Source organism: Aythya fuligula, chromosome 8 (assembly GCF_009819795.1).
Source record: "Aythya fuligula isolate bAytFul2 chromosome 8, bAytFul2.pri, whole genome shotgun sequence".
Classification (NCBI taxonomy): domain Eukaryota; kingdom Metazoa; phylum Chordata; class Aves; order Anseriformes; family Anatidae; genus Aythya; species Aythya fuligula.
In genome coordinates, this window is record NC_045566.1 from 7,761,679 (window position 1) to 7,786,207 (window position 24,529).

The window sequence follows — 24,529 nt, forward strand, 5'->3', positions numbered from 1 at the left end:
TGCAACTTTTTCCACTGCTATCCAATATAGTCACTGGGAGTTTTGTCTCTAAGTGTGTGCACCTTTTAGGAGCTTGTATGATTCTTAGATGACCTTACGGGAACCTTTCCTTGCTCTACAAAGTGATGAGTATTAGGTGGAACAAGCAGAGGTACAGGGACTTTAAAAAGTTTATTACTAAAGGTTGCATTTGTTAACAAGTTAATAGGGACTACTTTCTAATACATTCTGACTACAGTAAATTATTTTCCCTACCTGCTGTCCTTAACATTTCCCACCCACACAGTCATAGCAAACTGATCTCCATCAGATTCTTACTGCAGTTCCCTACCTGCCACTGCAGACATGTTAATACCTGCCTGTACCCTTATTCTTTCTTGCTCCTTTATAAAATGTTATGCTCCACTTTTTATTAAAATAGGTTAGGTGATTTAAAAAAAAAAAAAAATCTTTAAAAGCCAGTGCAGCTCATCATGAGCTAATTTGCTGTGTATTTCAGAAGGTTGTAAAATCTTTGTTCCCAGAACAATTTTAAACTATATGATTTTTGTTGCTGAGTTGGGAGTAAGTTTGAGGGTGGATACACCTGAACAAATTGAAGCTGCCTACTTTGGATAGCTGCTGGAGGAGAGGCATTGTGAAGTGCTAGAGCAGGTGAAATTTTTACAGGATGAGATTTTAGATTTTCCCAAGAATATACAGAATTTAGGTCAGGAAGTGATCTTGATGTATAAAATTCATCCAAGGCTTTTATTTGTATTTCTGCAGGCTTGTGCTTCTTTGTGCATTATTATTATTATTATTATTTTTGTTATTCCTTGCACTATGTGGAGTAGGCAGAGCAGGGCATAGCGGTGCCCACCTTGCGCCCATGTGGCAGCCTATGCTCAGACACAGGGCAACCAGCAGACTGCATGAGCTGTTGTGGAAGCTGCGAACTTTTCTGTTCCTAGAAAGCTCTAGGTCTGTTTCCTGTCATGATGTGCAACTCAGGCAACTGCTTCTTGGGTATTCCCAGTGTGACCCCAAGTAAAGAAGTGCAATAGGAAGCCTTCCAGTAGTAGTTGTGGTTCCTCCCAGACTGTTTTTTTTGTGTTGTTAGTTTGTTTTGTTTTGTTTTGTTTCTGGGATAGCTGTGGAGTACCTATGGACTGACTGGGACTTTGAACTCCAGGACATCAACACGTGTCTCTTCCCACCTGTGCCTTGGGTCTTGCCTTGTGAGTGGCCCTCCTCTAGTCACTGAGTGGAGCTAAGCCCAACAGGGCACACGCTACTGAAGCAAACTTGTTCAAAATATGGTCTAGATTAAATTTATGTGCATATTTATATATATACATATCTATTTCTATATATTACTTTCTGCTGTGATATTTGAGGTGCACAGGCTCACCAAACCATTTTGCGTGTATGTCACAGAATAACCACATCACACTCTTCAACAGAACGTGGTAGTGTTCATACCACATGAATACAAGTGTGGTGGTATTCATAAAGAATATTCAGAGCCGCATTTCACACTCATCTTGTGTTTGATCCGCTTTATTCTGAACTATTTCAAGATGAAGGGTGGATTGTTATTTTTTCCCCCCTTTCTTCTAAATTTTCCTGTAGGAGCATGTCTGAGATATAAAGGGCTTATACAAAGGCACATCTTTATCATATCTGTATGTTCAGCATTGAAGCCTTAATAGGGCACATTAGCGCAAAGCCAAAAAAAAAAAGGGAACTTTTAAAACTGTTGCCTGTAACCCTCATGATAATGGTTATCGCTGTATGTCATCAGCGGCATAAAGTGCCAGTAAAAAGGCGTTTAAAAAGAATGTGTCTGTGTAAGAAGATTTTACCCCCTAGTTTTCTCTTTTCCTTTATCTCTGCATTTATTCCAGAAGGAAATATCTTTTTTTGTTCTTAAACCATTCTCAATTGACCTGCTTGCTCCTCAGTCACATTTGCTTTTTGCTTCTGAACAGTCGGAAGTCATTTACTTACGTATTTTTGTGACACTCAGGCATACAGGTCACCTACAGTGTTATTTCTCTTGATCTTTGTATGTACCTTATCCCACATAACACAAGTTAAGCTTGTAAATGTTGTATAAGCTTAACTATGGTACAAGAAAAGTATGAATTTCAGGATTTTAATCAAATTGACTTCAAAGGTAGTGTGGTGATGGTAGCTATGGTAACTAACACTTACTAATTAAAATATGCTAAAATTTGCAGGGAGTGAAAAGGGGAATTAATGTAAGTTAATGTTTTTGTTTTCTTAATTTGACTGTAAAACCTTTTTTTTTCCATGGAATTGCCTATGTGCAGTCAAGTATTTGCTGGTGTTTTTCATTCTTTTTTTTTTTTCTTTTTTTAAGAAACCTTTTAAAAATAGTAGAGCCTGAACCACATCATAATTTTTGTATGTAAACTAAAAGAAATACGTGAATCTACCTGCTATTTCCATAGCAATTCATTCCTCAGTCAGAGAGAGTTGTGGAGGTTTCCTGGAGAGTTCCCTGTAGGCTGCTGCTTCATTCTGTGCTTGAATAGCTGGTGGGCAGCATCTCCACTGCTTCGTGGCCTTTTTGATCGGAAAATCATTATCAGGGTTTGGTCCTAATACCTTTCTTCAGTGTGATTCAGACTGGTCAGGGCAGGCAGATTGGCAAACTGTAGCTGGCGTTGAGATAATGATCTCCTTAAGTGAACTCTTGAACTTTTTGAGAAAAAAAATGGCTTTCATAACATAATTTTGTTTTTATAAAATATTTATCATGTCCAAACTTCTGAAAAGTAATTCCCATAGTTGCGTTTCCTATATAGGTACAGATGAAAGATTTAAAAGATTGATTTTTAATATTCTACTTGCTCTAAAGGTTGCTTTTAGTTTGCTTGTTTTTGTTTTAATTTAATGGTAATTAAGTATTACTGTATTTGTTTCAGAAAGGATTAAGAGAGCTGCTTTAAAATAGCTATAATCCTTTATGTTTGACATGCTCAGGGTATTGTACAAATATTAACAAAACTGCACAACACTTCAATGGGGTAGATGGAGACATTGAGAGAGGTTGAGTTATTCAAGGTCAGTATTTAAGTAAATATTGGATCCAGGATTAAAGTTCTCCTCAGTGTAGTTTAAAACAACAAAAGATTTCCTGTTTCTCAACCTGATGTCTTTTCTTTACTTGATCTTGTACCTCCATTAATTTCTACTGCCACCAAATACTGTTCTAATACCACTAAGAAATTAAATGGAAGAAACAATTTTGTTGTTAAAGGATGATAATTATTTCTATCAGAGTTTTGTTTTTAGCCATGTTGCTTTGGCTAATTATTGTTGGAGAGACTTTTTTTTTAACTTTTGAGTTAAGAAGTACTTTCTATTATCAATATGAAATATGAGAAGAAAGATAACTTCACTTTTTCTTGCAATACAAATCTGAATTTAGCTGATATTCAAATAGCAAATCTGAACAATCTGCTGATAAATGAACACGTGCACAAGGAAGGTGTTATAAAAATAGTTGAATGTTGTCCTGTGTTTTAGAAACAAGACTTCAAATAGGTGTCCACACTGATACAGTCTCACTCTTTGCAGTATTAAACTGCATATCTCTGTTCCACTAGAGAAAAAAGTGTAGATTCAGACCTCAACCTTTGCTCCTTTGTGGTGGGTTTGGTTTTATGAGAGCAGCTGCGGGTTTGTGAACGTATTTTTTCTCTGTGAACATATTTTTATTACCGTATTGATTCTTAATGAAGGAGAGATAGTCTTGAAGTAGGGTTTCCAATGGAAGTTAGAGGTGGAAGTTGTTTTTATTCTGTCCTCTATTATTGTAGGCGTCCTCCTCCTTTCTCTTGCTCTTTGGTCTGTAGCTCCTATTTGCAAGGCAGGCATCCAACGGCTTGTCCCCATCATCAGCGGGCAGCCTTGATTCAGGCTTCTGGCATCTCGTCCCTCTCACCAGTCCTCTAACCTAACAAGCGGTACGTCAAGACCTTTCTATTTTGCCTTTTCTCAATTCCATTAAGAATTATTTTCATTCTGGCTTCTATTCACTCACATAAATGAAATTCATAAGATTTAACAGCTTCTTTTTTTTTTTTTTTTTTTGGCTGGCTCCTCCAGAGCACGCCCTTACCTTTTTGTGCCTTTTGGCCCTGTTTGTCACAGCGTTGTAGCTTGGTATGTCATCCTCCCTGACTTTCAGAATCCTCTTTTTGTGCTGAAGACATTCCCCACATCACTTGGTTGTCTGTTTCTGTGTTCTTTCTTGGGAAGAGCTGCAGGAGTATTTAGTTCTTAAATTTTGGGGGGTGATGTTAGCCCAGATGATGACAGCTCACAGCTCTGCCTTTTTAATCCTTACTTTTCTCGTTGACTCAGATTTCTTTCCAGCTTCCTTCTCTGTAATCCTTATGCAGAAAACTTTCTTTCAGCTTAAGCTTAGGATAGCCCGAGATATTTTCCTACCATTTCTGTCCAACTAAATGTACTTCATGTGTGTGTTTTCACTGTGCCCAGTCTCTCTCTCTTTTTTTTTTTTTTTCTGGAATCTCTTTTTCAACTTCCAATAAAGCTCTGCTCCAATCTGAAGGAAAAAAAAATAAATAAAACAATATAGTGAATTATTATATCCAAATGACGAATTGACTGTGCCAGCACCTGGTGGATGCCTCTTGGCCTACTGCCCTCCTTTGACCTACATCAGGTTTGGTGGCACGTCACTTACTTCTTCAAGTAAGTTTTGCATTTCTGCAGCCATCCGTTACCCTGTGTTGTACACTGTTGTCGTTCTGAGTTTCTTCCACTTTGGTGGTGGCCTTAACCTCCACTGCTTCTAGCCCTGGGGAGTTTTACATGAGATTTTTCTTCCTCTGTATTCTGAACACTTTGAGAGCTAGCAGGATCATTGCATTTTCTCAGATCTCTTCTTCCTCTTTGCTTGCAGTATATGAGCTAAGAACGTCATTTATGATTTTCCTTTTTCCATTTTCAGATAAACTAGCTGCCTTTTGTTGTTGTTGTTATATTATCGTGCTGTTTTCATTTTCAGTCACAGCAATATTGATTATTGTTTATTTGTGCTTAAGTGGCACTTAGGAATCCATGCCCTGTGGTGCTTTCTGTGTGTATTTGTTTTGAAGCGCCAAGTATACCTTTGCCTGTGGGCTTTCTGTTTTGGTTCTTGAGTGTCTTTCTCTCTACTTGTGCTCTTTAAGTAGTGCAGAGCCTCCTGAGGCAGATGATGTTTGCAGTCAGCACTGAGGCAGCTCAACACAGCAGCGTGGGGGAATTTGGTGCAGGTGCTGCCCATATGTGTTGGGTATATGCCTAAAAACGGGAAGGGCGATGTTAAATTTTTTGAACTGTCAGTATATCATTTTCCACAAGGGGTGGAATTTTTTTTTTGAAGGCTTAGGGGAAGGATGAATTTTGCTCAAGGTTCTCTCGTTTTATTATTATAAGATTTATAGCATCACCAAGCCGCTTGCTTGGACTGATCCCAGACCTGCCATCCCTCATCTACTCAGAGTGCAGAGCTCTCTTCCTCTAGTTTTCCAGCTTTTACTCCAAAGGTGGAAAAAACAGCACTTGAACTATTTTTTCAAAGGGATTAGTTTTTTCAGTCCCTACTCCTAAATTAGAAAGTAAAGAATGTTTTAAGGAGACTTGGAGATTTTTTTATAGTTGTACTCTACGTCCCAGGATAGGGTGTGCAGTTTTAGATCACTCACAGAGTTTTACTTGAATTTAACCACCTCATTTCCTGCCCTGTCAAATTCGCTTTGTCTGCCTCAGTTCCCTGCTGCTGCAGGCTTGAAGCTATTGCATTTTGGCCTAGATCTGCCCATCCTGACACTGAAATGAAGGCCTGACTGTGAAGAAAGCGTTCCAGGAACAGTTTATCCTTCGCGAGTTGATACAGTCTCTTAGGCAGGGTTGGTTTTTTGGCCTTTTTTCCTTTGGCACTGCTGAGGCCGGATGTCTACCAATGCTCTCTGAAATGTCTCTGCAGTTGGCTGTCTTCTGGTACCCTGTCTTTTTGGCACTCTGGTGGGTGTCCACGTGGGCTGGGACCGCTGGCCCTGGAGCCCTGCGCTTCCACATGGCTGGCCGGCACGATCGCTCCATCCTGACCTTTTCCTGCAGCGCTGGTATCCCAGCCTTCTTGGTTCTGTTCACCAAATCACAAAATATAATTTTATTTGTCTGATGTTGTGGCTGCTGTGCACAAAAGCGGTTTTTCCTAATTTATCAGAGCGCGTGTCTTCAGCATGTCTTTTCTTAAAGGGCAGAAGGCTTCAGTGTTGTCGTGCTTGCACCACAGTTCTGCAGCGCGTATTTTGTTACAGGTACCTAATTAGCTGTGTTAAGCGCTAGTTCTCAGTAGCTGGTTTTGCTAAATCATTTATTCCACTTATCGGAAAAACAGTAAGCGCAACTTCATAGCAATCTTCTTGTGGCCATCCGAGGGAAGGTATAATGTTTAACTTGTAGTGAGGTTTAAATGACTGGGGACGAAGTCTAGCCAAACGATTCACATCATTTCAAAGAAGGTTCAGTGACAGCATTGCTGGGACTGCCTTTCACTTTCTTAACGTGTTCTGTGGCTGCAGTCACTGAATTGCATCTTGTTCAGTCATTTAGGTTCATATCCTGATTTGCTTCTGGCTCAAAATTTGTGTGTGATTTGCATTTTGCTGGATTCCTGTTTTGTCCTTGTCTTTTGTAGGCTTGCACAACAGCAGAAACGGAGGCCTAAGGAGAACTGCTCGAAAGGCACGTTCATGTTTCTCCTCCCCCTCCCCCTGCTCTACTCTCACTTCCCTCCCTCCCCTTCCCAAATTCCATTAATATTTACAGAACACGAGCCAGTACTTCAGCATTATCCTCAAATTCAGAATGAGATTTTTCTGGCTCTGTCTACAGCTAATGTGGAAGACAACAGACGTTAGAAATGCACTTAAAAAAAGGAAAAACAAAAGACCTTTCATATCCAACACACTGGATGAATTGTGTTAGGTTTAAATAGGCCTAGAAAGAGCTGAACATATGTAAGAAAATATTATATGTAATTCCATTGGAAGACAGAGGAACATAACATTTTTAGCTCATAAAGTAAATGAAAAAAATACTGAGCTTTAATTTACATAAACACATTTTTACCATTGTCTCTTCAAATTTAGTGCACGTGGGGAAATGAGTTCTTCAACTTACTGGCTCATTTACAGGTTAAGCAGTAAAATCAAAGAGTCACACAAAAAGTTTTGTCAAACATAAGAAAGACCTGTGTTGGTAGTTCTGCACCGATAGTTTAAAAACTAAGCATTTGTAAGGAGCTATAAATAAACTTGTACCTTCAGCCCACCTGTAAAGTTTTGCAAATACAGATTTCACACACAAACTGAGAAATTGGGAGGGGAATGGAGAGTGAAGAAGTCAAATAGCTTTATTTGACCCCGAGCTAGGTATTTTCTTTCATTTCTGTTGTTCAGAGTATTAAATATGTTCTTAACCTCTCTAAGTTGACTTAAAAAATAAAAAGCCAAAACCAAAAGATAAATATTTCTGTTCTTCCAAACTGTTTTTATTTTAGTGTTGTTTTATTTGTCAGAAAGTATTTGCTGACTTGACTGTAGTCCGCACATGCACTTACTCCTTGGCGACCCTTTCCCGTGACCGTTTCAAGGCTTTCTTTTCCCTGGCCGAAGAGTGGCCAGGGTCTGTTTCCAGTTTGCCTGGGGTTCTGGCTAGTGTTGACCTCAGGCAGTTGCCAGCAGACACTTTAGATAACTGTGAAGCAATTGGATCGTGTCCATCTTGTTACGAGGCCAAGGGTTATTTCAGACCATAGAAGCAGATCTACATCCTTTAAGTGTAGAAGGAATTCATTTGCATGTTCTGTGGGAGATGGTTTGGCAAAGCAACCTGGAGAAGCTGGCTCTGCAATGAGAGTGTGCTCAAAGGACTCCTCAATCTATCAGGTGGCCCAAAGTATGTAGACACAGAAAAAAGTAGTTTTTCATTCAGTATGGGTTTTTGAACTTCTCTTCTGTGAAGGTGCCAGTACCTATCAGCCTGTTTTTCAGTCTCTAAATTTTTAGATTTTTAAATAAGAGCTCCCGTTTTCTTCTCTGACAGTGGAAGTGAGCTATCTTACTCTTCTGATGAACCTACATTTTCCAGATGAATGAAAATGTAGGTTTTTGTCTTTTTGTGTGTGTTTGTTTTGTTTGTTTTTGTTTTTTCCAAAACTGAAACAGTTGGATTGCCTTTTGTTTTACTGGGATAAGCATCCATGGTGCTCTGGGGAACAGAGAATGATCTAAAATAAGCCTAGCTGTTTTTCTGCTGTTTATCTGTTTCTTTTTTGCATCTGTCTTAGTATTTATTGCTACCATCTGCATTTCATTTCAGGTTGTCTAATGTCTTATTCTGCATTTTCTGTGCCTATTCTTTTTACATAGCCTTGGGCTGTAATATCACCATTTGCCTACAAGAGATCCATTTCTATCTGTAACAAAATGAATTGCATTCATCTGTGTAATTCATTTCTAATGAATGCCTCACTCCTCATTAAACAGTGATTTACCTTTGTTTCCCTTTTCTACACTGTCAACACAAACCATTCTGAGGTCCTGTGGAGAGATGCTAATTTGAGAAAGCAAAAGTCAATGCAACTGAGCACTCAGAAATGCCATCCTCATTGGCACTTTCAAAAATATTCATGGGACGCTTTCTGAAATACAGTTTGCAGGTGGATAAGAAGACTCAAAATGTTTTCTTATTCATAGACTTCCAGTTCACAAATACAACACTTCAGAATTTAAATGCATCTCTCCTTGTCAATGTCTTGAACAGGTAGACAAGCTTGTGCTTTTATTAAGACCTTGTTTGCTCTGCAGTAATTTTACAGATCACAGGCACACCCAGGGGGATGATACTCTAGATTCCCTGTCCTCTCTGCAGCTTATCAGAACTCTTAAAATTTTTCAAACTTATTTTTAGGAGGATGCTTTGAAATACTTAAGTTTTAGAAATATTAGAGTCTTTTGGAGTCAAAAATATTTTACTTCATTTTTGCATGAGATTCAAAGATTAAGATGACCATTTATTGGTTTCATATATCTCTGAAGGAAAAGGATTAATAGTATTAAATAATGAAGTAGGGGTCATATAATTATTTTGATACAGATTTGGTCTATGTTCAGGCTTTGCTGCAGTGCCCATTCGATGTGTCCTGCAGCATCCACTTTTCCTGCCGTGATTGTTGCAGAACAGTAGAATCTGCCATGTTTGCAAATAGATCTGTACTGCTCGCAGATGATAGACAAAGTGTAGGGTAAATTACCAAGTTTATTTTCGTTTTAAACCTAAGCAGAATTTGAACTGTAGCAACAGATAATGAATATGAAAATACTGTTGGTAAATATAATTTAAAGCAATACAGATGTTTAGTAGGAAGTTGTCTTATTTACAGCATCTTTAACGCTTACTTCAGTGATAGTACTACCTACTTGTTAAAACTTTTGATGATTCCAATAAATTTAGCTTGGCATTTTACAGTTATTTGCGCTTGTGTTTGGCCAGATCAATCTCCTGTTGAAACTCTAGAATTGTCAGTGGCTATCAGTTGAGTTACACCATGGATTAATTTGAGGGGATTGAAGCATGGGAAACTTTTTTTTTTTTTTTTTTTTTTAATACTGTTCTTGCCTAAGTCATGCAGCATTTGGAAGTAAGAACGCTGATTAATGTAACAAAATTTTATTTTTAATATACGTTTTAGAGGACAAAACTGACCTTGAGAACAGTGTGATGCAGAAGAAAATTAAAATCCCCAAACTCTCTCTCAATCACGTAGAAGAAGCTGGGGAGGTTACAGATTATGGGGAAGAAGATGTGGAGCTTAGACACAGTAAGGTACTGAAGTCTTTCCTTTTTTTTTTACTTTTTTTTTTTTTTTTTTCCCTTTTCCTCCTCCCTCCCTCTTTTTTTTTTTTTTTTTTTTTTCTTTTTGAAGTTCTTGGGGCATATACAGCTGTTGTAGTTTAAGAATTCCAGGCCTGCTTTTGATCCCATTAAAACATTGTGTTTGTTGTAATTGGGTCAAATTGGGGGTGGAGGGATGGGATATGGGTTTTCAGAAAACTGATTTATTTGCAAACATTTTCCTGTTTATACAGTCTGCACAGCTTAATTGCCATTTGAGATTTTTTGGAACAATTCTTTCATTTTGCCCAGAATGCTTTAAAAATGACCGGTTGCATGAATACTGAGCAGTTTGCAGTGGCACTTTTGACATGTTGCGTTCTGCCTGTTTGGAATTGGAAGGGGTGCCCTGAGACATCCCAAATACAGCAGTGGTTGAGAAGACAGACTGACGAGACAGCATCCCTCCATTATTGTTGCCTGTTGCATTTTTAGGTCCAGATGACAGAAACCCACTATGTAACTGTATTTATTTTTCGATATCAAATGATTTCTTTAAAAGTCTGCCAGCCTTCAGAATAACATATTGCTCTGTGGCTTCATGTGTTTTGCAGATGCAGGAGTGATACTAGTATGTTTCTTTATGGTGGGCCAGCATTTTTTTAGAGCATGCGTGGAGCAGGCATAACATCAAATAATCTCATTTTCTGCCACATTACTCATGGATATTGTGGTATGGGAATTGATAGTGTCAGCTTCTTGTCTCTAACCTATGACCTATATTTGCTTTCCTTGCAGTTGCTTGGAAGTTCAAATGCTTTTTCCACATTTGGCCAGTAAAACTTAGTGACTTTTACCCATGCTGTTACATTTTAATACTACTATCCTGGCCCCAGGAAAGAGGTGTGCTTTAATTTGTAGGGTTTGGGTTTTGTTTAGAAGACTGAAGGTAAATTTCTGCTTAGAGTTCAAAGGAGATGAAGCCTCTGCAATGCAGTACTAATGTAGAAGAAGTCAGTGGATCAAGGAAATGAGACTAGATGATACATTCTGTCTCCAGTTTCAGTGTTTACAATTCCCTTTCAGTGTGTTCTGATAGTGTTAACTCAGTCACTTGCATCACCCAACTGGGTGACGTACTAGAGGAATAGCCAGAGAAGGCTTTGATTCCTAAAGTGTGGGAAGGACAGGCCCCCTGTGTACAAAACAGCTTTCAGTGGTATGCTCCTTTCATCTCTGATGTTTTTACAGGTGACAAACACAGCACATAATTGATTGTTTCTCTTACCAGAAAATTCATTGTTGTAGGAAACCTAGATGTTAGGTGTAAACTTTAAAAGAAAAAGAGATCCAGATCCAGTATTTTCTTTAAATAAATTATCTTTGTGTATGGAATCAAGTGACCTAAATACACTCAGCTTGCTTGCAAGTGTTGCACAAATGCAGAAACAAAGGCCTTTAACAGCCTCAGAAGTTCATATATGCATTAAGCTGAATTACACGTGCATGCTAGTTAAGAGGTCTGTCTCCATACAAATCTGTTAGGCAGAACATTTTTGCAGGCAGTCTGTCATGTCTTCTTTTTCTTTAAAAAAAATAAAAATAAAAATATGAACAGTTCACAAATCTGTAGAATTTAACTTGTATTAAATCTTACTGCTCTTCTAATTTATTTTTATTGTAACGTGCAGAGGCAAGATGGGAGGAAACAAAGTGAAGGTACACACAAAAGCATCGAAGCAGTTGTTGCTCGCCTTGAAAAACAAAATGGGATGAGTCTCAGTAATACTTCCAGCCCTGAGGAGGCTTTTATGGAGACTTCAGAAGGGATGAACAACATGGACGATGCTGTAGTTCCTCGGATTCTCTATGAAGAATTGCTGAGGAGTTACCAACAGCAGCAAGAAGAAATGAGACACATTCAACAGGAGCTTGAGAGAACGCGGAGACAGCTTGTGCAACAGGCAAAGAAGCTAAAGGAGTATGGGGCACTCGTGTCAGAAATGAAAGAGCTCAGAGACTTGAACAGGAGACTCCAGGATGTACTGCTTCTAAGACTAGGTAGTGGTAAGTGCCGGACTTAAATGGGACGAGTTTTAATGAATTTTGCAAGTGTGATCAATAGTAATGGAAACATTTTTGAAGAATAGCAGTGGTTGTTAAACTGGACATTGAATGTTAAAAGGGTTTTCTGCTATGGCTGTACAATATATGTCGAATTTGTATGATCTGTATGTCTGGGTTTTTCTTTAATGATAGTAGAGGTCTTTGTGCTGGTTTGGTTGAATCAGAGTTCCGTTTTAAGCAGCTGTATTTTAACAGGTCTCTGAACTTCCAGTATATGCTGAAAAAGATAATAAAGTTTCATCTGCAAAATATGCCAATATGTTCCAGTTTTAAAAAGAAGAAAGAAAAGGCAGTACAATGAATATTTGGGCTAAAACTATTCTATTCCTTTCAGTTAGGGATTTTGTTTTTTGTTATGTGACTGTGTTACCTTCAATTTTCTGCCCCCTCTTCCCTTTAGTGGTACATTGGAATGTGATATACACCTGGGCTTCTTAGCAGTGGCTTTAAACAGCCGTGCTATTTAAAAAAAATAGTGGATTGTTAAAGATAATTTAAAAACCATTCTATATTAGTGTCCCATTATCAATACTTGTTACAAAATACAGGCTTGTGTAATTTGGATTTAAAATTTAAATATCTTGAATCAATTGCTAATTTGTTTTGGTATATAACAATTATTTAACGGTTATGTTGGAATAAATGGGAAAAAAGACAAAATAAAAATTTCATCATTTTCATTGAAGATGGTACCGTGGAATACCTTCAAATATTTTACTGATTTATATTTGTTTGCTATTAGAATGTGGTACTGTTGTGTTGAAGGAGATTTGCTTGGTGACTGAAACTTGGTTAAAATTTGTGCATCCAAACTTAGCATGCTGTGTCTTATGTCTGCGTTTGTGTATCTGGAAAATTAATTTTTGCATGTAAATTGGATATCGGCTCTTCTACTTGACTTGAACGAATGCATGCAATGCATGGGGGTCCGAACTCCATTCATGTACAAACTTGAACCCAAGAGAGCATGTGCCTGTGCATGCATTAAGGTGTGTCTGCAAATTTGGAGCCAGGTTCTCGAAGTAGCTGCTGAAGATTTAAACTGGGTGTTTGATTGTGAATGCTCATCATTATTACGCTGTGCATAATTAAAATGTCATTACTTATTATAAACATTATAGTTAAACTTTTTAAATAAAACTAAATAGGCAAGATTTCCACAATCTGCAAAACACAATGTGGTTGGCAGTAGATTCCAGTGAGCTTTCTAAAAATTTTCCTTGGATGGAGAGATGTTTCTTCATCTGCAAGTAGTTAGCTAGAATTTATGTGAATGGAGCACCAGCCAGATGTTAGTAGGCAATGGGGCTGAACAGTGTAAAATACCAATTTGACTTGACAGCAGTTTGAGTGGTGAGACCAGCAATGAAATGAAGGCAGCTTCTGAATTCTGTCTTGTTTCTTTCACTTTAAGAAAGGAGGGATGCATTTTTACGTGAGCCAAGTCAAGAAAGCTTAGAAGAATAAAAAAATCTTGAATAAAAAAATCTGAATCTTCGCTCTAAGTATTGGGCCAGATTTTCAATTGTATCAGTCTGCCACCTGCTTTGCAGTTGAAAATACATCTTCATTCCATTGAAGACAAGTTTTTTTAATTTAATCACATACCTGGGCGAATATGAATTATCAATAACTTCCAGAAATCCCTTGTAATAATTATTTGTAACATTAAAACATTATGGAGGTGGGTTCTGTCCTTAATCCCTTTGGAGTTTGATGGAACTTTTCATGGACAACAAAGTTAGAGTTTTGGTCCTCTGGGCTGTGTCGTGTGTGTGTGTGTGATGTGGTAATTCGATGTACTAACTGCTGTTAATTCTATTGCCTTTCCTTGTAGTCTTATAGTGAAACAACCCAGTTCTAGAGAGATCAGTACAAAATTCTGGTAAGATTAGACAGGGAGACATCTTCAGCAAGTTATTAATTAGAGAGTCTGATGACAGTCTGAAAAAGTGCTAATTTTAATCAAGAAATAGATATATAAAGACTTGTTTAGTCTTCCTTACTTTACAGTTTTATAAATGAGGTATATTTGAGTATGTGAATAATCTGTGAAAATTGTTCAGAAAATATATTACATCCTGAATTTATCTTCAGTTGTTGTGGTGATCTCTTAAACCTAGAGTTTCAAATTACATGTAATTTATGTTACGCTTTACTTCTAGCAAGCTGGACTTAATGCAAACTAATTGCATTTCTGTTTCACCTTGGAGACTTCTGATTTCTTTGCATGAGATGACAGCTGGTTTGTGCTGATGAATTGCAGCTGTGGGAAACGCGTGCCTGTTGCCATTTTAAACTCGCAGATCAAATGTAGAACACCCTCTTGAGCTAACATTCAGTCAAGTATTCAGTCTTCTAATTTCCCATCGATATGTCGATTTCAGTGAGAAGTTAGAAGTCAGCGTATATCCAGACCTGGCCCTTCATCTCTGATACTAGAACTTGAGCCACTCGTGTGGGAAGAGTGGGGTTCATCATCTTTCACGTGTTGACACTGAATTGCTGTTTGCTTTAAAAGAGCCTTGAAAACAGCTATGGCAAATGACAGTAGTGAAATCACTACTGATACATAGGGAAAATATTGAAGATTTTTTTAATGATTTTGGTATACTGTTGCCCAACAGATCGCTTTCTTGAGGACATGGGCATTTGACCAGGGTTCTAGGCCTCAGCACGGTGGGGGAAAAAGGCTGACAGTAGTGGAAGAGGTTACGGTATCCCTTACCATACTCCATGAAGAACGCGCACAGCCAAAAACTCTTTTCCCTTGCCTACTTTGAGATCAGGAAGCCTTGTAATCATAGGCCTTTTCTGTTTTCTTTCCTCTGTTGCACCTGAAAATGCACTAATTTACCCTGTTTGTACTAATAGAGAATGAGGTGATTTAGAGAATTACATCGATGACTCTTTCCTGTAGGCCTAATTTTAAATACCCCTTAGATTACAGAAGATAAGAATTTCAAAAACTTTTAAATGTAGGGGATCTCCAAGTATGACATGTACGGTTTACTGTGATTGTACATGACCAGAAATAGTGAAGTTGTAGCAGGGATAATGTTTTGGTGTAGTTTTCCCTCTGATACATACTGCATTTCCGTGTTGCACTGCTAAGAATTAACATTGCTTTAAAGCCTGAGAGTGTATCCACCTTCATTCAGTCACAAAATGGTTATTTTTATCATGGTCTTTTCAGCGATGTAGTTTACAGAGTCTTGGGAGTGACAACAAGATAGGGAGAATGAAACGGTATTTGTGTCGTACCACACGCTTAAGCAACTACCATTATTCAGCTTCTCTGGGTTTGTTTGGCTTTTTGATGGAGAGAAAAAAAAAAAAAAAAACACGTTTCTGTCAAACAAGAGTACAGGAAATACTGTTTATAAAATATTACCACTTCACAGACTCCTGTTGTTTTCCTACAAATCTTGGTAGGCTGTGTTAGCTCAAGAGGTGTTAAAGAGAAGCCTTCTGCCTCTTCATACAACATTTGAAGTTGTTGGCCTCTCAGGGAAACTTTACAATCAGAAGGAGAAGGATTTTTTGTGATAAAACATTTGTGTCCTTGTTGCATTTTGAAGAACTGTCTTCATTTTTTCATGATCCATATGTAATAAATATGTTGTACCTGTACTCCGTTCTGGTGAGGCCTCACCTGGAGTACTATGTTCAGTTTTGGGCCCCTCACTACACAAAGGACATCGAGGCCCTGGAGTGTGCCCAGAGAAGGGCTACGAGGCTGGTGAAGGGTCTGGAGCACAAATCCTGTGAGAAGCGGCTGAGGGAGCTGGGGGCATTTGGTCTGGAGAAGAGGAGGCTCAGGGGAAACCTTATTGCTCTCTACAGCTACCTGAAAGGATGTTGTGGGGAGCTGGGGGTCTTCTCACAGATAACTAAGTGATAGGACTAGAGGGAATTGTTGTGCCAGGGGAAGTTTAGGTTGGAAATTAGGAGACATTTTTTCTCAGAAATTATTAAATACTGATACATCAGTCAAACGATGGAACAGGTTGCCCAAGGAGGTGGTGGAGTCACTGTCCCTGGGGGTGTTTAAGGAAATGTTGGATGTTGTGCCTAGGGACATGGTTCAGTGGGTGACATTGGTAGTAGGGGTATGGTTGGACCAGATGATCTTGAAGGTATTTTCCAACCTTTATGATTCTATGATTATTATTAAGCCTACTTTTTATGTCCCTGCCCATTCATTTCTTTACAATAAGATGCAGAGCATGAAGCTTCAAAGAGAGAACCTGAAGTACCGTGTATGGTAATTCAGGCACACAAGATCCAATAGTACAAAGGCAATAATGCAGGTTGTATGTCTTTTTATGTCTAATTCACAACATGTGGGGCTGGAAATTCAGTCTGCAGTAGTTAGTGAAAGCAGCCTACCTAGTTAGAGGTAGATTTCTGTTTGGGAAGAAGAATCAGCAGTGTATTAATGAAGACAATGTAAGGGCTTTCTGTTGGTGATTTCTAAGCAGTAAAGCATGAATTGCTATAGAGGTCTTTCCAACTTGTTAGAGCTATGGTTACTGGGGACTTTTATCAGCTATTTTTCCTGGGGAACTCTGGAAACCAAATCTCAGCTCTGTCAATACATTATTACAAACACACAGTGAAAGACCTAAATAGTAGGTAAAAATATTTAACCTGAGATAACTGTTTCCTCCTAGGAAGAAAGTGGTTATGCTTAGGTATTTTCCTCAGTGTTTTTCAAAGTGTAAGAATAACGTATTTGAAGAAAGCTCAAAATAGTGCTCTGTTGAAGAATGTGCTCTTAAAGGAAGAGCTAAAAGTTCACTTCTCCATCTAACTTCACACTGGCAATTATGTCACTGCATCTGCCAAAGCGAAGATTTGTGCAAAGACTCTGGATGGTTCAATCGATCAAAAACTTTCCCCCATCTGACTCATTTTAGCAGTCTCAAGTATAGAAATTTCAGTTTGTTTCAGTCTCACTGTTCCGTATGCATGAGAATTCAGGTGCTTGTTAAGGTTACTATAAAATTGCAATGCAAATGGTCTGTTTTCTGCAATTCTTCAGTTGCGCCATGTTTGCATCGCACATGGCTCTTAAATACTGTTCTTAAGACACTCAGTTGGTAGCTCTGCTGTGTGGTCGTGCGAGTTGCCCAGGCAATTTCTAGTTGTTCCTCAGCACCAAGTGGCAGTCATCTGAGAACATTTAGCTAGCTACGTAGGAGCAGAATAAGCTATAGGATAAATGTCAAATACTGACAATGGAGGAAACACTGATATGACTGTGTACTAACCTGTGAATGAAACTGCATGAAGTAGGAGGAATGAATACTTTGGTTGTTCCACGCACAGGAATTATTTAAGATGTGTGACTCAAGAGATGAGTTCTGGTGCCAGGCTGACTTGCAGAGTTAGATCAATTCAGGGCTCGGCTGGTGCATGATGGTGACATGCTGACTGAATTGTTGAATATATGCAATACCTGGTACAGTGTAGTTCTTACAAGTGGGTGAGTTTTTCCTTATAGCTGTTGGAAGGGGGTAATAATTGTGGTGTCCAGGCCCTGAGCTGGCAACTTGGCCGTTAGTGCACCACCCTCCTGCCTGGAACCTCAGCGGCTGCTGGAGCTTAGGGACATCAAGAGACAAGGGTAGGCTTGGGGCCAGAGCTGGTTCGGAGCTTTTGGTTTAGCTGCTGCAATGAATGGAATGATGAAATCCAGCTCACAAATTATTTTATTTTATTCTTCTGCCTTTCTAGGAACGCTTTGTCAATTTGACCTGGAAAAGAAAAGATGATGACTGACAAAATAATTATCCTCTTTTGAAGCCTCAAGCATATGATTAACATTATTCTATTACTTAAACTGTGCTTAATTTTTGTTGATTACTTTAAAAATAAAAATCGGTGTGGTGAATAGATTGGACAATCAAAATTCTAATTTGTGCAGGTTTTGTTTTTATAACTTTGAATAATCTTTCTATGCATGATACTTGAGCATAAATAGCCTAAGCCTGTTTCCTTTGTACCATTGCTGTAGATCCTCACTATTTTAAATATATCTGTTATATCTAAAGAGACTTCAAATTTTTACAAAATACATAATGCTACATGGATAACTTATATAATTATCTCAGTAAATTATGTAGGTTTCTACATAACTGTATAGTAATTCTTATTTGGAGAATTACTATTGTTCTTTCTGATTTATGAATTCTGTGCCATTCTAGCACAATATCGATAGTGTGCATTGAAGCAATCTTATCCATATCTCTAATTATCCTTACATTTTGAGAATAAAATTAAACATTGAAATATAAGCTAAATATTTTAATCTATATAAGACAGAGTTACTTATCCTGCTTTTACATGTTGATGTTCTCAAGTAGGATTTTGGTTTGGGCTCTTTCTGACTTTACAATGAATGTGACTACTGTGATATTTTACACTAACCACTGGTGATGAAGTAATTGATTTCATGTTCTCTGGGATAGCAGACAGCTCTCTTTTCTTAACTGTCTAGGACCGGCCATTGAGCTTGAAAAAGTAAAACCAGAAACAATTGAGCCCGAACCTGAGGTACAGAAGACCTTCAGTGAGGAAGCAAATACATCAACGTATTATCCTGCCCCCGTTCCAGTAATGGACAAGTATATTCTCGAGAATGGAAAGGTATTTTATATTAAATACAGCATGAATAGTTTGTAAATGTCCTTCAGGTGATTTTCTTGTGGAATTTTCATACTCCTGGGGGTTTTGCATGGTTGCAGTTTGTACAAACTTTCTCAGTTTTTGCGAAGGTACACTGTTATGATGAGAAAAATGAAGGAATTATACAAATATGAACAGCAGTGAAAATTATGTTCAGTGATGAGAACATTTAATGCTGTGCAACACAAGCGATATGATGATTAAGTATGCATGCACTAGCATGTTTGCATAGTCTTCAGTTGGTGACATACATAAATCCATTGAATATATACCAAAGTTGATAATGCACGTTGTAAAGTTACATTAGTCTATTTAACAGAAATACCTTTTTTCTTAAAAGGTCTTTAATATTGTAGTGTGCTGTACTCATACTGCAGAGAAACCTTCATGCTTTGGTTGAAGTACAACAGCTAATTATGAACTCTGGGATGAAAATGGATGCCCTTGGATATGGTGGGAGCATTGCCATTGAGTTGAGCTGAAGTAGTTTTATTTTCCAGATGCTTTTTCAAAGTTGATGAAATACCGTCTAGGTGCAGTGTGCCAGCACCTGACTGATAGTTTTTCAGACTTCAGTATGTTTAAGATATTATCTGCTCATCCACAGAGGCCTGCTTTTATAGCTGTTGCCATTATGATTAAATTAACGTTATATTTCTTTTACAAAACCATATGTCCTTAAGAATTGTCTATGCAGATCCTGTCTCTTAGGATATGTATGCATTCAGTACCATAATCTGAGAACCCTTTAGAAGGAAATGTCCATTTCAGCCTTGACACGGAGCCGAATTTAGTGATGGAATAGCATGAAATACTACATTTTCAGATCTGCATTAGGAGATTGACTGCACAAGTGCCTGTCTTTCCTAAAGATGATTCAACGTAATTGTCGAGGACAAAATATATATGACAAATGGTATAATTTTGGCAGTTTGACAGGTATTTGGTTTAGATAGCTTTTCTTGCCTAATATATTTAACGTACGTCATTTGCTTTTTTTTTTTTTTTTGTGGATATGATTGCTGATGGAAACGTAGCATGTATTACTGTGACAGTTTGGTTTACTTTGCTTTTTTTTTCCTTAAGGTTTGTAAGCTAGGGCACGTCCTTTAGTATTCATATGCAGCTTTTTCTGCACCTTCATTTCATCTGCCAATCTCCTGGCATTTATGCTGCTGAAGTTTTTTCTCTCTCTACAGATACTAATCTCTCTTTAACTTGGCTTCTGTAGTTTTGGGGGTACTTCTAATGTTTACCTATTTATTGGGGTTTCAGCCGGATCAGAAATGTGAACTTAATAATGTACTTAGAGTGTTGGGGAGATTTTTTTTTTTTCAGTTTTCCTGATTTGTCCCTTTTTTTTTTTTTTTCTTTCATTACACCTTTATTGACATACACTGCCAGAACGGTGGAAATACTTTTTTAGAACTCCTACCCTGTGTGGCATTGGATTTGATCTTAGCAGGATTCTTTCCAAGCAGATAAATCTTTCCCCTCCGGAGGGACAACAGAGTTACTGAACAAGAGCTGATGGCATTCATTGTGAAAAAAGAAAGTCCAACTTCTAAGATACATTTAAATACGTTGCACTTGTTAGCACAGTTACAATGGCGAGCATTGCTTTCAATTTGCTGCTGTTTTTGTTGCACTGTGCTTAGAGGTTGATCCTGCAGTTGCTGAAATCAGGGGCAAAGTTCCCGTTGATTTCATCAAGCCAAGGGTCTGGCCCATGGGGCATCTATTCCAGCAAGGAAGAAATGAGTTCTGAATCAGTGCGGTAAGCTCCCCGTAGCTTTGGGAGTAATAGGAAACAGTACCAAGCCTGTTCGAAGAGAGGTAAACTGAGACATGGACAGATTAAATTCCTTGCTGTAACAGTGCTAGAAATAGAAAAAGGGAGACATAAGATTTCTGTGTCTGTGACTGTCTGTCACGTACTTGCTGTTACCATAGGTGTTTCATATCAGGGATCACTTTTTTAATAAGTGAAGTATGTTCAAAGAAGAGATGATCTGTCTGCAACATAAGTATTGAAAATATTTGCTGTAGCTTTATTTTTTATTTCAAATAATTTAAAGCTAATGAATAATTTACTAATTTAAAGGACTAAACAATCTGTAGCAAAGACAAACTCTTACCTTTGCAGAGAGGAGTCAGATTTTTGATCAAATAAAGCAGTCTCTATGACTAACTTAATACAGAAATCCAAAGTTTAGCATCACAACATTCCTAATCTGCTATTTTCTAAGTAACTATTATGTTTGTTTTTACAGATAACTTTCCATATTAAAACAGAAATAGCTGAATTATACCTGTAAGGTGTCTGTTTTCCGAACACAAACTGCATAATCTGCATGAAAGTGTCTCACAAAATATGTAGAGAGCACCAAAAAAAAATGTGACTTTTCCTAAAGCAATTATGGAGAGGCTTGACAACAGAGAAGGAAAGGAAAAAAAGGTGTTCGTGTTGTGCTTATTACTAGTTCCATTTCTGTCTGTTACAAAATATAAATGCCATGTGGATTTGTGAAAAGCTTCCTAAAATCCTCTTAGTATAGAAGTTTCTGCAGGAGAGGCAGCTTGATTTATGGTTTTATACTTTGAGGAATTTTTGTATTTTTTATTTTTAACAACATAGTTTGTAGCTGAACCATTCATATTTTTCTGTGTAAGGTTTTAAACAGCTAGTTACTTTTGAAGGATGCTGTAATAATAAAATGTTTCTTGAGGCTATATCTGCAATAATAATTAAGACAGGTTCCAATTTAAAGGAAAATGGAAGTTTGTGTGAATACGGCCTGTAAAATTATGGCTATATAAAATTTAACAGTAGTTTTGCCCAGTTTTCAGTGCCTTTAATGGGACTTATGTGATAGTGTTCAGATCTGTATGAGGAGGAGACAGAGTTTATGTAACACCATATGAAAGGAGTAAAATCACAAAAAAATAAACTAAAAACAAACCAGTTAAACCCAACAAGGTCTCCTAATACAGTCATTGCTATAGAATTGTGTTCACAGGATTGGTTTTAAATGATGGGGTGGAAGTAAGCTTTTATTACAGAGTTAGTGTTACAGAAAGAACCACCATTTGATCACATTTTATGAAACCTGAATATGAGATATAAAAATCTGGTCGATACATATTTTGGGTATTTTCCACTTCTGCAGAATTATCTGACAGCAGGTTGTATGATCTTCTTTTTCAGTGCAGTGAACTCGTATCAGTGATTAGATTAGCTAGGTCATGCCTTATCTTGTCATGGGTGCCGAGCAAGTGTGGGTCCAACAGAGTGACGTCCATCACCATGTGAACAAGGCTCGCTGTGTGCAGGCAGTGCAGGTGTCTGCAGTGTACTCCAGGACCTAGGAGCACAGATTTGTAAGGGACAGACGTTATCTGTGGTTCTGCACAGGGCCAGCATTTGGATCCAGTCAGACTTACTGGCTGTGCTTATATCAGATCCATGATATATCAGATCCATGCTGATTACTGGTGGAATCATTTTCCTTGCTGTTGCTTGACAGTGGCCTGGTTATCAGGAGGTTTATCAGCTTGAATGTATTCAGTGCCAGCCTAAGGACAGGGCTCAAGTTCTCATCCTGCATTCAGCTGAAGTCCGGAGCACTGGGAAGCTTGGGGTAGAGATACTGGGTGGTTCCATGGATGTTAACCCAGCACAGTCAATGCTGAACAAGGATAATAAGTGAAACTAGTCTCAAGCAGCTGCCTAGCTGCCTTTTGGAGACTATAGTGGCTTTATGCTGCCTTTTTCAGTGCTCATATTATCCTGCTTTATTACTGTAATGAAATATCTCTGCTCCCTGTTGTCTGGGTAATGGAAAATTTATGATGTTGCAGCAGTGGGTCATTGCCTTTACCACAAAACAGTATTCACCTGTTCATGATAGGCGAACTTTGTGATAGAATTTGAGTCCCACAAAACTTCCAAAGTCTCTTGATTTATGCTGAAATTGGAGCTCTCAAAATCCCTCCTGCCCATCTAGTTACTTTAAACAATCAGGCTGAATTTTGCCAACAGGCACAGGATATGGCTTAGGAAGTATTTCCCTCTCTACGGCCTCCAAAATATGCTTTGGGTCCTTTTCAGCCACAGAGAAGCTTTCATGTTAAAGAAAATGTTTTTTATCTTGCTCCTGCACTAGGCTGGTGCAACTGCTTGGTTTATATGCTGTGCATATCTTTATAATAATACTGGATGTGTTTACAGTTTCCTTCTTCTAGTTCTCTTTTCTAACAACAGTCTTTGAGGAGATAGGCTTGGGGAGGGGAGGGGGGTAAAAACACTAATAGTAATAAAAATGGTAGAGTAAGAAGAACTGAGGGGGAACAAAAAGGAGGAGTAAATCCCTGACCCAGAAAGTTGGAGAAGTTTCAGAATCAGGCTAAATGAATTTGTTTAGCCCTAATTACTGTTGTTATAGTACCTAATATTAATGTTCCTACAGCACGTGGAGACTGTTGTGTGCTACATACCATAGATAAGTTGTTATTATTACTACCTTCTAGGTCCATCTTGGCAGTGGAATTTGGGTAGATGAGGAGAAATGGCACCAGCTGCAAGTAACACAAGGAGATTCAAAGTATACAAAAAATCTAGCGGTTATGATTTGGGGAACAGATGTTCTCAAGAACAGAAGTGTCACAGGAGTTGCAACCAAAAAAAAGAAAGATGCCGTTCCCAAGCCACCTCTCTCACCTCACAAATTAAGCATTGTCAGAGGTAGGTTATTTGAAAACTTTTGCTTCCTGCTTTGGAGTTTAACCATTAATCACTGAGTTGAAAGATGCTTCATCTCAGCTCATGTAAAATTAACTGATTAAAAGCTGTAATTAAAATTGCTATTGCATTGTCAGGAGCATACTTATCCAGGAAAAATCAGACCAATTGCAATAGCTGCACACAGTGCAGGCCTTCACAGTTGAAGAGTTGTACATTGACTTCAGTAAGGTTCTAGATCATCACTCTGAACCGCTTGCAGGACAGGACTCTGAGCTTGGAGAATACCATGTTGTTTTGGAATACGTTTGTAACATTATGATCTTTTAAATGCACGTAATTGCTTTTAACCATCCTGAGAGTAGCTTTAGCACATTCTTCCATCCAGAATGTAACTCTGACGTGAGGCACAGAAGTCATTATAGCTGCGACTATAAAAATATGCATGCCTTCAGAGCTGAGAAAGAATAGCTTTACACTCTAAAGTGGAGAAACTATAAATAGTAAAAATTAAATGTTACGCATGAATTAGAATTTGAACAGGAAGTGTAAATCACTGACCTATCTGGCAGGAAAAATTGCAATGACACTTTTAGTAACTGCAAGCCTGAGTCCATGCATGTAGTACATAGAGAGAGCAGGCCTTCTGTATTTAAAATGAATAGTGAATTTCGGTCCTTTTGTATCATCATGCTTGTGTTTCACATTCATTTCTGTCTCTCTTGGTATTTTAGGCTTCTTTTAAAGTTAGAACTGAGTCAGTTCCTCATGGAATAAATACCTAATTTGGATTTAGGTTTTGTGTCCAGGCTCAATTGCAGTAGGGCTGAAAGAAGTCTCCCTATTATAGTTTCTTCTGCAATTTGCTTGAGCTTTGTTTTTCTGTATGTCCTGTTCTTAGTCACTATGTGCTCTTAACTACGAACTCTTTTAAGAGCAGTTCTAATCTGCTTTGCAAGTATCATGCTTTGGAAGTAAGCAATACAATTCCTCTTTGAGTTTGTGCATGTGTCTGTGTCTGTGTTGTGGGGAGCTGAT

The 24,529-nt window shown here is 38.1% G+C and overlaps 1 protein-coding gene across 9 annotated transcripts in view; it reads left to right on the forward strand.

Annotated features, from left to right (window-relative positions):
• BEND5 (BEN domain containing 5) overlaps positions 1-24,529 on the forward strand; it is a 923,509-nt gene that overhangs the window by 553,842 nt on the left and 345,138 nt on the right. For 4 of the 9 annotated variants that reach the window (XM_032191936.1, XM_032191940.1, XM_032191943.1 and 1 more), the window contains 4 exons: positions 9,788-9,921; positions 11,622-11,997; positions 18,563-18,711; positions 23,281-23,494. The exons of 3 other annotated variants lie outside the window; for them this stretch is intronic. In XM_032191936.1, the coding sequence (XP_032047827.1) occupies positions 9,788-9,921; positions 11,622-11,997; positions 18,563-18,711; positions 23,281-23,494 (873 nt within the window). Of the gene's footprint in view, positions 1-6,730; positions 6,778-9,787; positions 9,922-11,621; positions 11,998-18,562; positions 18,712-23,280; positions 23,495-24,529 lie in introns of all 9 variants that reach the window. 2 more of the 9 variants (XM_032191944.1, XM_032191945.1) reach the window with 2 other exon arrangements.